Raw genomic sequence first — 15,179 nt, 5'->3', positions numbered from 1 at the left:
ACCATATATAGTTAATTTAGCTTTCAAAGATGTTTAATTTTGACAGATGTGCACTGACAAAATGAGTACCTTTTAGGCATTATCAAAGCAAAAATCAATATTAATAATATTAAAGATAGATTGCAAGCGCTAGTATAGCTACATGACATTGATGAATAGTATTTTATGCTTTTTTGCGCAAGAATATTTTTGCGATTATTTTTCGACGCGGTTGATGCTTTTATTGCTAAAGGCGATTATTTTGTTATAAATTCCTCCAGTGCTTTTATAAAAAGTTGTTTATTAAAAACAAACATGTTACTTAATTAAATATAACTACACGAACATCCACAAATATCATAGAGGATATATAAACGTATTAAAGAATAAACCTTGAAAAATGTATAGGAATAAAAGAATAAAATTATTATAAAAAAAATAATATTCAAAAACATTTTTGAAATATATATTACTTTTATGTATGTAAGATTATAAGTTTCAAAAGATTACAATTGTGAAAATAGAAGTAAGAAATCATCTTGAAGTAAAACTGTAGGTCCTATTCTAGAAGGTTAATGTTCTGGAATAATGGAAATAATATGACCTTATTTTTCAAGTGAGTAACGATTCGAGCAAGCTACATTTTACACATTTATAGAAGACATATACGTTGAAGCCATCGTAAAATTGTAATTTGATATTACTTTTTATTCATGAAATTTTAAAAGTCTTTAAGATGTCTTTATTTTCATTAAAATTTTCGTACCATATGTATATGTCTTACTTTTCATTACATAGAGTATATGTAGTGTTTTGTAAAATATTATTACTTTTGTTAAAGCATCCTCATGTGTTACTCAATAATTTAATTATTTTTGGTACATCTCTTTTGCATTTGAAATCTACTATAATAAAGATGTTTTCAGCTCGCCTGTAGCCATGCAACCAAAGTTATAAAATTATATCAATAAAGCTACGATCAATCTTATGAAATTTGTTCACCATAATAGTTAATAAAAGCACTATAAACTCATGCTTCGATGTCTTCGACCTCGAAATGCTCGTCGCCCACAAACTCTTTAACGACTCCGCACTAACTGTTAAGTTGCTTATTGCATCAGTTTCGTCTTTGAGCTCTCAGTATTACAGTGTTTATTGTACATTAGCGTGAACTAGATAAATCTTCTTTACATTGTTTAAAATAGTTTTTAATTGTATTATGATTCTTTAATTCATAAAATTATAATGTCTTTTCGATAGATATTAGAAGTAGATTAGCTACAACATAAAAAATGTAACTTTTTAATAAAAATTTACAAAATAAATTTTACACAATTCACAATTTATAATAGAACAATATTAAATAAAGAGTTACTGATAATTATACTGCAATCTTTTTTTAATTATTTAATGGGAAGTTGCTTATAATATTTAGTATGTTCCTAACTCTAAATTTTTATTTTTTATCATTTATAAATAACATCTAATTTGTTTCATAATATCTAATATAATCCATTAAATTATGAAATAATTATTAATTATAGTAAAAATTATATTTTATCAGACTAATTGTAAAGGTTAATGATATAATAAAATAGTTCAAGCAAATATGTTAAATTCACAAATCAGTTTTTATTTCAAGAAGTGTAGATATATAAAATATAAAAAATTGTACATTTTATTTTTATTTAAAGAATTAGAAGTGCTCAACTTTCTGTTTTAAAAGTACTTGTAAATCATGGAATTATATATATTCCTTACAAATTTTATATATAGATAAATATGTAAAAACAGTGTCAAACAAGTACAGCCAATCAACAAGTAGAGCCTTTGGGTTAACGTATAATATATACCATAACCGCAATAAAAAAAGTCGTAGTGAATTATCAATACTTGAAAGAGCGACGAGAAGGTTTAGAGGTCGAGGAACAGTAAAACGATGTATCCGCGACTGTACCTCTATCTGTCGATCCCGTACCCGGAAAATGTCTTTTAAAGCATTACCTTGGGACAATCGAGACGCTTTCGCGACGATCCTCGATCAGCGGGTCCTTTTTTCGCATCTCAGTCTTCGGTGAGGTGAAGCTAAAAGCCTTCTTCACGGAGTCGAGAACGCTCTGGCCGGTAGTCTGTGTCTGGTCCACGATGGTCGTGCTTTTGTAAACGTCTTCGCCCAGGTCGCCTAAGGACCTGTACGAAGCGCCAGTACCTGCCGGCATGGCGTAACCTTTTGTCCTGCTTCGTTCGCAATACTGTCTCTCACTTGACACCTAATAAATCGTCGTGCTGGTTGGAGATGATTTTCACCGTCTAGGTAGGCTGAGGTCCTCTCAGCGAAGACTTGCCTTGAAGGTGCCAAGAGCTGAGGCGTTGCTGCAGTTGCCGCTGATGATGATAGCGTGCCCGAAGCCGATATTACCAATATCGCACGTCAACAAGGCAAACGAACGGCAAAAGAACAAATGAAAGAAAAAACAAAGATAAGGAAATCCTGTGACAGCGATTGCAGCGCATTTCGAGGCATCGGTGATAGTTTAATCGTAAATTACATTGATTTCCTCAAAAACATTAAAAAAGCACCAACAACTGTGGTCAATTACCATTGATTTTTTACTTTCATTAATTAAATATAAGAAATTTTGTTAAATATAAGATTTAACCAATGTCAGTTAATAATTATCTTCAATAAGTAAGAAGTATGTATTTGTTTTTTCTCATTTTTATCAGAACATCTAAGATAGCGTTTATTACTCCATAAGAGTTATTAAAAGTTTTCTTTATTAAGTTTTATAAAGTCGAGGAACTAGACAAATGTATATATTACACAGAGAAAAAGATTTCTTTGAATGTAATAAATTTGATTGTATCCAAATAAATTTGTTATTTGGAATGGTCCAAACAAATCAATGTTTGAATCAATAAGTGTAATTGTTTAAATTTGAAACAATGTATATCTTTGTCTTAAATATATTATTTATTTCAACAGATAATATCTATCTTCAATATTCGCGTGATCAACTGTACGGCACAAAAATAATTGATGTAGCACTTAGCATTCGTTTAATCCTGTTGTTAGACGTAGTATAAGCCATTGTTTCTATATTTTTGGTAAAAAAATGTAATAATTATTTTAAGAAAGCAATTATTTGCATGGAATAACCTAACCTCTATGAATATATTTTGTCATTTTGAAATAAATAATTTGTTTCATTGCTTGTATTCATTGTAATCAAATAATATATTATTTAATTGAAAGATATTACTTCAAATAATAATGTTATTTCTGTCAAGTAATAGAGATTTCCCAAATGAAACAACAAAATTTTTATTCAAACAAATAATATTTCGTACAAGCATATGTTGTTTCAATAAAACAAATTTTAGTCAAATAAATAAGAATATTAAATCCAAAGAAATCTTTTTCTCTGTGTGGTTACTGTTTTGTAATAGAGAAGCTAATTTCATTTCTAGTTATATCTCAGGTTCGTGATGCACGTAAATTTTTTTTAAATATTTAATAAGAATTCTACTAATTTTATATGAAATTAATTTACTTGTGGATTTTGTCGTGAAAAGTATTTATTTTCTCTTTTGTTGAAACAGAATAAATTAAACCTGAGTATAATACTTTAATAACATTCTAATAATATTCTAATTGATCTTCACATTAACAATTGCATACAACTACAGTAAAGTATCTGTTTTTTCTTTTATTGAAACATAGAATAAATTAATTGCAAGCATAATACTTCAATAGTACATTCTAATTAATTGTTACATTAGCAATTGCAAATGAATACGATAAACTTTTATTAACTATTAAAGCAGATAATTACAGAATTTATATTATTCAATATTTTAAAAGAAGTTTTCTAACGTCTTATCGTTTGTATCGCTATTTTTATTAACGTTTTCAATATAGCCAATTAAATTTTCCTAGTTACTTTTTTCTCTCTCCCTTCTTTTTTTATTTACTTAATACGTTATTTTATACTTTACTAGCCTTTATTTTATGTAATTATTTGTTATTCTTACAAAAATGTCCTAAACATATTTTACAGTAATTGCATATAAAACGTGAAAAAAGAATTAATTACTACAAAAGTATTACTACATAAAAATGAGAAAAGGAGAAGAGAAAGTGAGAGAGAGAGAGAGAGAGAGAGAGAGAGAGAGAGAGCGAGCGAGAAAAGAGAGCTATATTAGATTGAATAGTTTTTAGTACTGCAAATTTGTGAAATATACAAACTTTTTTCAGCACGTATTTAATATAGTCTCTATAGTGTAAACAGTTTTATTGAATTCCAATTTAAATTCGAAATCCAAATTGTGCAAATGTAAAGAAAAGATATAAACGTATTTCTCTGCATTCTGTTGTTAGTTTGGAGGTCTGGATATAAAACTGTGTTTTATTTATGAATGCACATACAGAAGTTCAAACGTTCCTGTCATTCTCATTAAATATACGTGCAAGCTGCTATTTCCGTATTCTATATTATTGCCAAATCAAATATTTACCAAATCAATGCAGATTTAATCTGCATTTTATTATTACATATGTTTTGCTACATATGCAATAATAAACAAATGTATGTTTTAACTCATAAATGTAAGAGAAATACAATTTTTTAAAAAGTTTTGATATCCATTAAAGTATATTTTTAATACTAGCAGCAGAAGAGAACTAAAAACTAATACTCTTAACTAGAAAAACTTTCTTTGTTTCTAAAAAAACTTCTTTTACACAATTGTTACTGTTTACTGATTTAATATTAAAAAAATATTTACGAGGCCATTCATCAAATTGTTGACAAAAATAGATCAGTTAAAAAATAATTACGACACAAAAGTTTGATAATGTAACTTCCGTTGTAGCTGATATTGTTTCAATATTTCATTGTTCTATATTTTTGGAGGGTTTGCTAAATCAAGTCATGCATATTTAATTTGCATTTTATTATCGCATGTTGTAATATATATAAAATAATAAATAAATGTACATATTACTTAATAAATGTGACAGAAACGCAAATTTTTTAAAAGTGTTAGCATCCATTAAAATTTATTTTAAAAAATTGTATTAAAATATTGTATTCAAAAAAAGTATTAAAAAATTTATATTTTTAACACTAGCTATAGAAGAGAAAAACTTGTTAGCTCATTTAGAAAAACTTTTTATAAAAAAAAAACGTATTTATCCAATTGTTGTTGCTTAATAATTTAACAAGAAAATATTTGAGACTTCAAGTTATGTTAGTTGAAAAAATAGATCTCAATTAAGAAATAAATAGAACACAGAGGAAATTAATAGTGTGACTTTTGTTTTTTAATTAAACAAATTAGGTTGTACGATTTAGATTAAAAATGTTATTAAACCGATGCCTCGTTTTCGCTAAAATGTGAAAAATAAAGTAAGGTATGTGTCATGGAACGATTGTCGACATGCACAAAATTCATCGAGTTCGTCTGTCGAAAGAATCATGCATGGCGACATGCCAACTGTGAAGTATCTATTTATGCATGTTTGTGGAATACTGTTGATAAATAGGAAACGTGCGAACAAGAAACAGTAAGTATCTTCTAATCAACTATCTTTATTAGCAAATCAAGCGTGTGCGACATAATCAACGAATAAAGTAAAAGTCTGCACTATATAATTCGGGAAGTTTTTTCTGAATTTCATTAATTGATATTATTTTGCGCGCGAGGCTAATACGAAATGTGACGTAAATTCGTGACAGAAATAGAGAATGTATGCAAGAAAGATTTGCATAATAAACAAATCAGTATGGATTGATTTGCGATTGACGTCACTTCGTCAATCCATCGATCAAAAAAGATACGCACTTTCTATATTTTCTCCTAATAATAATGCTTATCAACATTGTCAAGAATAATTGATGAACACATCCAATTTATTGTACGCGCAGATATCAAATTTTTAAATACAGGTGCCGTTTCATGATATGATACACTTGATCGACGAATCACAAATAATTAGTTAAATAATATACTTAAAAGTTTTGTTCTCGTGAGAAATGAGCAAAACTTTCAAATATACTTTGAGCCGTAAATCAGTCGTCGATAGATTGTAAAAATTGGAGCCATAACTCGTTTTATTAAAAAAAAAAATTAACTCGTTTGAACGGTAAAAAGAATATGAACACTGTAGCCAATTTAAAAACGTACATGATATTTTTCTTGTCAATTAAGATTTCCGTCGGTCAAGAAAATTTATTTCAAAATGCTACGAGATTATATGTTATGACCGTTATTACTGAGCGTCAAGAATGACAACTGTGCATTAAAATAAAACACACGGAGAACCTTCGAGAATAAAAAATGACATAGTTTTATAATAAGACATTGCAAACGAATTATTATTTAAGGAAAATTAGATATTAGATAACTAATTGTTAAAATAAAGGATTTATCTAAATTTAAAAAATGACATTTAATTGCATTAATGATTATTCAAATTGAAACTGGTCATATCGATTTTAAATCTCTATATGGCGTTAAATAAAATAATTCATGAGAGGTATAAAAGAAAGAGAAAAGGTAAAAGGTGAATGCTATAAATAATCCGCGAGAAATATGAAAGATAGGTAAGGGGGAGAATCTTCTATTTCAAGTACCCCACTCTCCAAGGCAAACGCATGTCATTTTGAAGCCAATCTTTTCAAATATCGATGATGCTAAGTGCAGCTGGATCAGCTACGGGTTTGGCTTGCTTACGTCTTAGCGCCTTACGCTGGCAGACAGGAAATCGATCTGGCCAGAACTTTTCCGAGCAAAATATGTATGCATATCGGGTGATCATGCGGTGATCACCAATTCGCAGATAGACTTCTGCGCGCGTGTTGTAAGCGAGTCCCCGGAGAGTCGCGTATTGATTTTTCGCATGGATACTCGCGTGTAACGTCGGGGTTAACCCCGTTTCTCGACATCTAATTTTTCGTCCGAGGCTAGCCGTCTTGACGTCCACTGAATCGTGCGACTGATTTACGACATTAAGGTTTTTAGTAGCTGAATTACGGCAGACATCAGTTTGTTTTCAGAATAATCAAACGTAGATTTAAATCATTTTCAAGTGTATCATTGATCCATAATTAATGACTGATCTAGCGATTAAGGGTTGCAATTGTCAAGATTATGTATTATTATCAATCGTTTGAAATAAGACGTCATTATATTAATACCAGCTATGAACAGAAAATCTTATTATATTTAGAAACATATGTTACATAGTGATGTACGAATATCAATGTGAGTTGAATTATTTTTTATATAATTATAGTAAAATCTTATATATATAATATAATTGAGTATATAATATCATATATATATAATAGTTTAAGTTATATATATATATATATATATATAATGAGTATATATATAAAAATTTGAGTTAAACATTTTTGACGCATCTGCTATTGGCTTTGCCTAACAGTTCTGTCTAACAAATTAACAGATTTCGAATTGTTGCAGTACCTAAATAAATTACACAAAGAAGCATTCATTTTTGGGTATACATTTTTTGTTCATATTTCAGTCTCTTAGGGTGGACTTGTTAAACTTTTTGTTCTGAAAGTTTATATTAATTGATAAGGTAATAATTGAATCACTGATCTAACTGTTTCCCTTATTGATTATATTTCAATGAACGATGTAAAGTAAAGCTTTATAGCACATATAAATTCTTAGCAAAAATTTCTGCATGTATTTTTATGCTCCACTTTAATATAACGTTTTCAAAATTAATATTGCGTTATATTATATAGTCATAGCTGGTTTTAACACATTGCTCTGAAAATAAAGATTACAGTCTCGATGTGACGAGAAATCTTATCGCCACTGACAGTTTACTCTCGTACTTCGAGACTATTTTTTCCGTTGTGCGACGCACGTAGCATTGATCCTGCATATGCTTCAAGTATCGTAGAAGCAGCTGTAAGCCGTTACGTCTGCGATTAGGGTGCGGGTAAGATAATCGTTGGAAGCTGGTAGGAAATGAAACGCGATGGTTTTTGTCTGCTTCTCTTGTAAAGAAGAAGGAAAAGTTTTTCTGAAAGTTTTCTTTAATAAAAGTTATTTAAGTCTTTTCAAAAAATCGACGTAAAATTACTAATTTCTTTTTAATTATTGGCTTGGAACATTATAAAATAGAATGTTGTGAGACGTAAATTATTTAAAATAATTAAAAGTTATTAGTTAATTAGTTACAGTTATTAACTGTGACATCTAATACCGAAAATAATTATTCTGTGAAAGTTATCGTTATGTAAGTATATTCTATACAGACATTCAGTTCCTAGGAAATCTAGGAGCAGATATGATTTTGTCTGCGTGTTTTCGTTTACACATTTCTTCCAAGTCTATAAGTTAAAATAGTTTTTATCAAATGTTTAAATTTTTTAAATGCAAGGAGAGAAAGTCAGTAAAAAATATAGTAGTGTAACAGGGGGGGATCAATTTCTATAAGTTGCAGTACGTAACGGTAAGCGAGCAGGTATGTTTAATCGAGAGTTAACTGTCACTGGCTATTTTATTTTTGCGACGTCTTTCCTGGGAACGATCGATTGTCCAGTCTAACCCCATTTCTCGCCCCAATGAGACCGATTCGTCTAGAAGGCGACGTTACAGCGAGATCTTTTGCGCGATGTCGTACACGCGCGATCGATCTAGCGCGCCAGGTTCGACCTTCGCAGCGTCGCATGACACAACGTCACCGACCGCGGTTCACCGCTGCAACCTCCGTTGACGACGATGATGACGATGTCCGCGTGCAAACGCGAGATACGCGATGCGCGCGCGTGCAAGCAATAACTAACACCAACACGATTTCACGAGCGCGCACATCGAACATACTCCATTCGAATCATACGGACGTAGTACTGATCGATAGGTCGAAGCGGTCGAGAAATTCCCGAAGGGATGGCAGACAAAGGGCAGGAGGGTGTAGACAGGTGAAGAGGACAGCTGATCTGGGACTCACCTCTTCCTGCGTGAGTTCCGCTGCGGGGTCCGCGTACTGAAGAAGAGTTGCAGCTTTCGCGCGGTCTTTAAACGTTTACTATGAAAACCCTAATGGGTTCGTTTGCTCCTCGATCGCGGTAAGGTCACCTTGTTTTAAAGGAAACGCGCGTAATTGGAAGCAATCGCGCCCTATACGGATTTGATAGCCGATCGCCTGCTCGATACACGTTTTTCGATGTGACGTTACGAGATGTGCGAAGACGGAGCACCGTGATGGGACTGTCGTTAAAGATCACACGGTGTTCCTAACGACGTCGTACGATTACTAAGTGCACGGCTCCTTCAACTACTGACTGGTCAATGGGAATGCGCGTTGCTCCATGCGCGGTAAACTCCGGATCGAACCGGTTATGGACAGACTGCCGACATCTGGTCATGAAAAGGCACACTTGGCCTGTCATTCGTATTCAGAATTCCCGTTGCGCATGCGGAGACTTGAAAAATGACCTTGAAGCTCAGCCGGTCGATTATCAGACGAACTTCGTGAGACTTCCCCTGAAGAAGGGAAGAGCGATCAGTCCTTCTATCGACACAGTAGAAAACCATAATATCTAACGTTGGCATGAGCAATGTCAGTACATGTTTATGCCAGGAGATGGAATTTATACATAATATTTCTGTAATAATGCCCTTGCTGTACATTAGAATCCTTTTGAATCTTCCAAAGACTCAAAGACCTAACCAATTGCGTTCTTGCAAGGATTAAATTCAAACGATGATTAAGAAGGTTTGTTTTCTGTTCCTGCACTAGAACTGAACTGAACTGAACTGAACTAGTGCAATCCAGAACTGACGAGTGTAAGCGTACATAAGGAATAAACAACGCAAGATAAAAATGACGTCTCATATCGTTTAGATGAAAAAATTTGATTTGTGTGATGAAGATGAAATTATTAATGCAATTCCATCATTAAAAATATTCTTAATTGAAGATAATGATAGTATAAAATATTTTGTATGTAAGCTTACTATCATTTATATATTTTTATCATTTTATTAATTGTAAATTCTCGCACTATTTCTACAAGATCTGTTTTCTGTAGCCGAACTAGCGTACACTAGTTCTTGCACTGCTTGCACTGACTCCAGATCTAGTGCAGCCAGTTCAATGAACTCGTGCATGTTGCACTAGAACAAAAAACAATGATGCTGATGCCATTTTGAAAACAGAAAAAGCTTTAGTATACATTTTTTGAACTAATGCAATCAGTGCAGGAACAGAAAACAAACCTAATTACAATTAATCCAGTATTTAAATATTTATATAAGTTAATAAAATTGTATATATAACATTAATTATATACATATATTATATAAATTCATATAATTGGACGATCTTCACCCGCAATCTTGTATCAGATATCTTGCACTGATTTGCTAAAAGAGAGATTGAAGAATTTATAAATTAATAAAGAGAATATAGAAAGTAAGACATGTACTATAAACATTATCATATATATATATATATATATGTGTGTGTGTATGTTTGCATGATAATGTTTATAGTATGTGTTTTACTCTCTATATTCTTTATTAATTAAATTCTTAAGATTTTTTAAAGCATATATCGGTGCAAGACATTTCCAGTTTGGTGCAAGATTTTTCCAGTTGAAGATTGTTTAATTATACAAATTTATACATTTTTAAAATATGTTAACAAATCGCATTTATAGGAAAATTGGAATAAGTTGTAATCTAATAATAAATAAAAAAAATAATAGATATAGCATATACTTTTCTACGGAGATATATTCGTATTAATATACACATACAGACTAATTTGATATTTGTAATGTCAAATATATGTATTTCTAGAAATTCAAATAATTCTTAATCAATCAATTATGTACTGTCGCTTCTCTTCTTCTGAATTTTTTGACTGGCTCTCGTTCTTCAATTAGCCCACAAGAACCGAAGAGCTGTCTAAGCGACTGTCTCTCGTAATCGAGCAGAGCTGAGTAGCAGAAGAATGGAACAACGAATCGGAAGTACTCTCGAGGGGATTTAAGAGACGCTACGTTTTATGGAATTTACTCGGAGGCGAGCGAGAAAGATTAAATGCGAGGTGGAGAAAGCTATGATGAGATCTCTACGGATGGAATCGGTGCTCCAGAATTGCGGAACGTGCGTTGGGAAGAGCGGGGATTTAAAATCGCGAATCTCTTTATTATTTCCGTCTCTCTTGATGACACCGCGGAATAAATGAGAAAGTCTTCTACGTCCATCTTAGCGGTTAGATAATCCACCATTTTAGATTACTATTATATTGTGAGTCCGCCTTATTTATACTCGGTTAAAAGAATTTAAAGAGTCAATTAACAGTAGACCGAGACTGGTATCACAATTTTTGATTTATGATTTTTAGAAAAAATATAAAATGAATATAAAATTTTGAGACACTATTTATGTTAACATATCTACATCCCTTAGATATTAAAAAAAATATTCTTGAATACATCATACATCTTACAAATAAGTTATTTAATTTTAATTGAAACTGCAAAAATACATCTGACAATTAGCCCAGTGTATTCAGAATTGATTATTACACGTTTTAGGATTGGCAGTAACATATTTTTCATGAATAAAACATACAAAAAATATACTTTTTATTTTAATGTTCAATCTATATTTTAGAGAATAATAATAATTACACTATTGATATAAATAAAATAGTTATTTTAATCATAAAATACGTAATTTACTTTTGTATTACAGTTTCTATACGAAAAATGAAAAAAACGTATATGTTTCTGTAATGTATCATATTTTATAAAAAAAAAAGGATCGCGATCTAACGAGATGATTGTTAGCTAATCCCAGTTCATTTTGAACAACCTATTTCACATGGTCGTTTTTAGTAAAATAAATTGTATTCGCAAATTTTATTGCCTGAACAATAACTAATTAATTGCAGCAAAAATTTTCTAAATCACCTTTTTTTATGATTACAAAGGTATCACGATTGATAACGCTAAAAACTTGTAAAAAAAGGGAGATAAGAAAGTTTATTCACTAATTTCGTTTTCTTAAGTTATTCTAAATAATATATTTAATGCTTTTTTTTGGTACAAAGCCTTTTACATAAAATATTAATATTATATCGATAATCTACAATAAAAAAAAGAGATATTAATGCCATGTTTTTATTGATTGAATTATAAGCATTTTGACAATCAATCCCGTACGACAACCGGTCTTGGTCTCCCAATCGCGCAAGATAATTCAAAGAATAGTGCATTGAATTTTATTCATAAAATTGTTTTTTATTAAGTATCGAAACGTATTGATTTGCCATAAATGCATAAGTCGCACATAATGCGACATTAGACTGTTCGAGAAGAAATATTACCGATACGGATAGAAAGAGGGTGCAAAATATCTTGAGAAAGATTTGACGTACTTTTTCACATCCGTTTATTACCAATGCAATGTACCGAACTCGAACGATCATTCTAAACTACCTCTCGTTCTCCTCTCTTTATACACAACCTTTAAACGTTACTATTAAACTTCTGGATCTTCTCTCCATGGGATGATATGTATTTCGGCGAGTACATTTATCATAAAAATGTATATTTATGTATACTTCCGTTAGCCCGTCGCTCGGCTATACATACCTACATATATATTGTTACTGTACGTCACCTCCGCAGATTCTCGTTGGACTTAGCGCCGCCCCGTATATATACGTCCGCAAAAGGTGCTTTATAATGCGCGCGGAACGTAGTGGACATATTTTCCCCGTCTATGTCCTCTTGGTATGTTATATTCCATCTTGACAGAAGAAACCGGTCCTTTGTAAAAAAAAAAAAAATCTGGGGAGGGGGCGCTATTTAGTCTGTCAACTGGCATGACGAATCGCCGAGAGGAGAGCCGGCTTTAGAGCTACATATATGGAACATACCGTTATGCGTCGTTATAATATTTAGATGCAAACGAAAAAAAACGTTTTGTATCTCACATATAAATTACATATTTGACAATTTTCTTGCTAATGCTATATAAAAAAATTTAATTTTTGTTAAGATAATAAAGAAAAGATTGGAATAAGGAAAAATATAGGAGAGTTACTGAATGCAGACAACTTAATACATCTTTTAAATGAAATTTTTGATTTAATATTAATTTGCACACAATTAAACGTTGGAAATTGTAGCTTGACGTTTTAGGTATCTGTTATTAATAATACAAACACAAAAAATAAAATTTAATGTTTAATATGGAGATTAGACTATGGTATATTTATCTGAACAAACAAGCTGATGCTATTTGTCGTCATTTTGACATTAAAAATGTCATTTTGACGTCAAAATTTATTATACATATTTTTGTCACTAAATGCTTCTTATATAACATAGTATATTATTGTAATAATATAAAATAATAATAAGGATACGATTTAAGCGACCAGTACACATTCAGCAATCCTATATTTTAGATTTAATACAATTAGACTGAAATTACAATAATATGAGCTTGCAATAAAAATATTTACATAATCGCGATCGTAAGGCAATATCTCTGGTCGCCATTATAGACCACTCATGGGATTTTCACCCCAGAGAAACAGGTGCAACCAGTCTGGGATACAACGTGCAACGTGTTACGATGCTTTCCCCATGGGCGCGCTTCGATAAATTCGCCCACAGGATCTTCCTTACGGGACACGAGAGGCGTGCTGGTACTCCATATACTGAAGTTCGTTTAAAGGGAAACGAAATTTTCGTTGAAAATATAGCATTGCGAGGAATGTTATATTCTCATAGACATAATTATGATTTCATACACGGAATATTTAGTTAATAATATTGAAATATAGATTAATACCTTTTAATTATTTTAATTATACAAATATTTGTTATATGTGCTTAATGATATCTCCAGGAGTTTTTAACAAATGTTGTAAATATTTTCTAGTTCTAATTTATTACTTTCGCAAACGATTATTTTAGATCGATGCTCAGATTAGAGAGAATATTGTTCTTCTTTCATATATTACATTAGGATATTGTACAATTTGATATTACAGTTTAACTTTATGCACATAATATTATAAAACTTAACGCTATTATGATATATTTCAAAACATAATTCCATTATATTTTTTAATGGAAGGTAATAATATAACATTTTTTTGGAACAGCCATTAAATATAAATAGATAAATTATTGTACATTATATCGCTTTAAATGCACTTATAGATATTACTTTTAAGCTTATCTGCTATATAATATTGATATTGTTAATTTGTTTCAATTATGCATTTTGAAATTGCACAAATGTTTTTCTTGACAATTTGGATATTTATCTTAAGTTATTACGATATTTTTTGAATAAAATAATATCGTCAAGAGAAACATTGCGAAATATAAAAATTTAAATAGTTGCGGCAAAACGTTGCAGTATCTAACTGTACTATCGGTCACGGTGTCGTTTTACTGCGAACTTTCGTGGAAATTTAATATTAATACGCAATTTCGCTCTCTGTTTTTTTCTCTCTTGTAGATACGGACGCGTAGGTACGCACACTCACGTGTATATACGTACATACACGTGTCTCTTAAGATCTAATATTTATACAGGTATAACAGGGAGATACAAATGACGATAACGTGCTCCTTTCTCGCCTTCTTAAAGTGTGCAAGATATAGTAAGCTTGAAACTTTCCCAAGTTCTTTTGATTTATATTTATATCATACCAAAAACTATAGCTTTTTCCTATTATGTAGCTTTATCAATTAATGATCAGAATTAATACATTACCACTCCTGTTTCTCTTCGATCCGTTATACAGTATATAAGTACGTTTTTATAAATAATGTTTTAATTAATAAATATTTTATGATTTTGAGTTTTTTTTTAGAATCGATTGAAGAACACATTAACAAATGTAACCATTAAATTTTTAATTTAAATATTGATTATTACAATTATTACTAGACTGCGGAAGTTTATGCAAAATACTTAACAGAATGTTTTGCATAAAATGCATATTTTGCAATTTTGTAAATTTACAGATGGCAATCTCAATCTTTTTAATTCACCTTTTAATAACTCTTTAACGAACGATGAACTGCTAAAACTGTCCGATAGTTAATATTCAGTTAAGTATTTTGCATAAAGTTCCGCAGTCTAATTATTACAGCTATTGTATAAAA

General features: G+C 30.7%; 1 protein-coding gene across 7 annotated transcripts in view; it reads right to left on the bottom strand.

The window, feature by feature from the left end:
* The window catches only part of MESK2 (misexpression suppressor of KSR 2), a 35,505-nt gene extending 26,184 nt beyond the window's left edge, over positions 1-9,321 (bottom strand). For 3 of the 7 annotated variants that reach the window (XM_018504909.1, XM_018504911.1, XM_018504912.1), the window contains exons 1-2: positions 8,978-9,320; positions 1,984-2,364 (exon numbers count right to left, since the gene is read on the bottom strand). In XM_018504909.1, coding sequence (XP_018360411.1) covers positions 1,984-2,198 — 215 coding nt within the window. In that variant the 5' untranslated portion in view covers positions 2,199-2,364; positions 8,978-9,320. Of the gene's footprint in view, positions 1-1,983; positions 2,434-8,977 lie in introns of those variants that run through there. The other 4 variants (XM_018504913.1, XM_018504914.1, XR_001940013.1 and 1 more) reach the window with 3 other exon arrangements.
* Positions 9,322-15,179: the final 5,858 nt, after the last annotated feature.

The sequence above is a fragment of the Trachymyrmex cornetzi genome, unplaced genomic scaffold (genome assembly GCF_001594075.2).
Source record: "Trachymyrmex cornetzi isolate Tcor2-1 unplaced genomic scaffold, Tcor1.1 scaffold188, whole genome shotgun sequence".
Taxonomy (NCBI): domain Eukaryota; kingdom Metazoa; phylum Arthropoda; class Insecta; order Hymenoptera; family Formicidae; genus Trachymyrmex; species Trachymyrmex cornetzi.
Note: the sequence above shows the minus strand (reverse complement) of the source record. Positions and strands in the feature narration are given on the sequence as shown.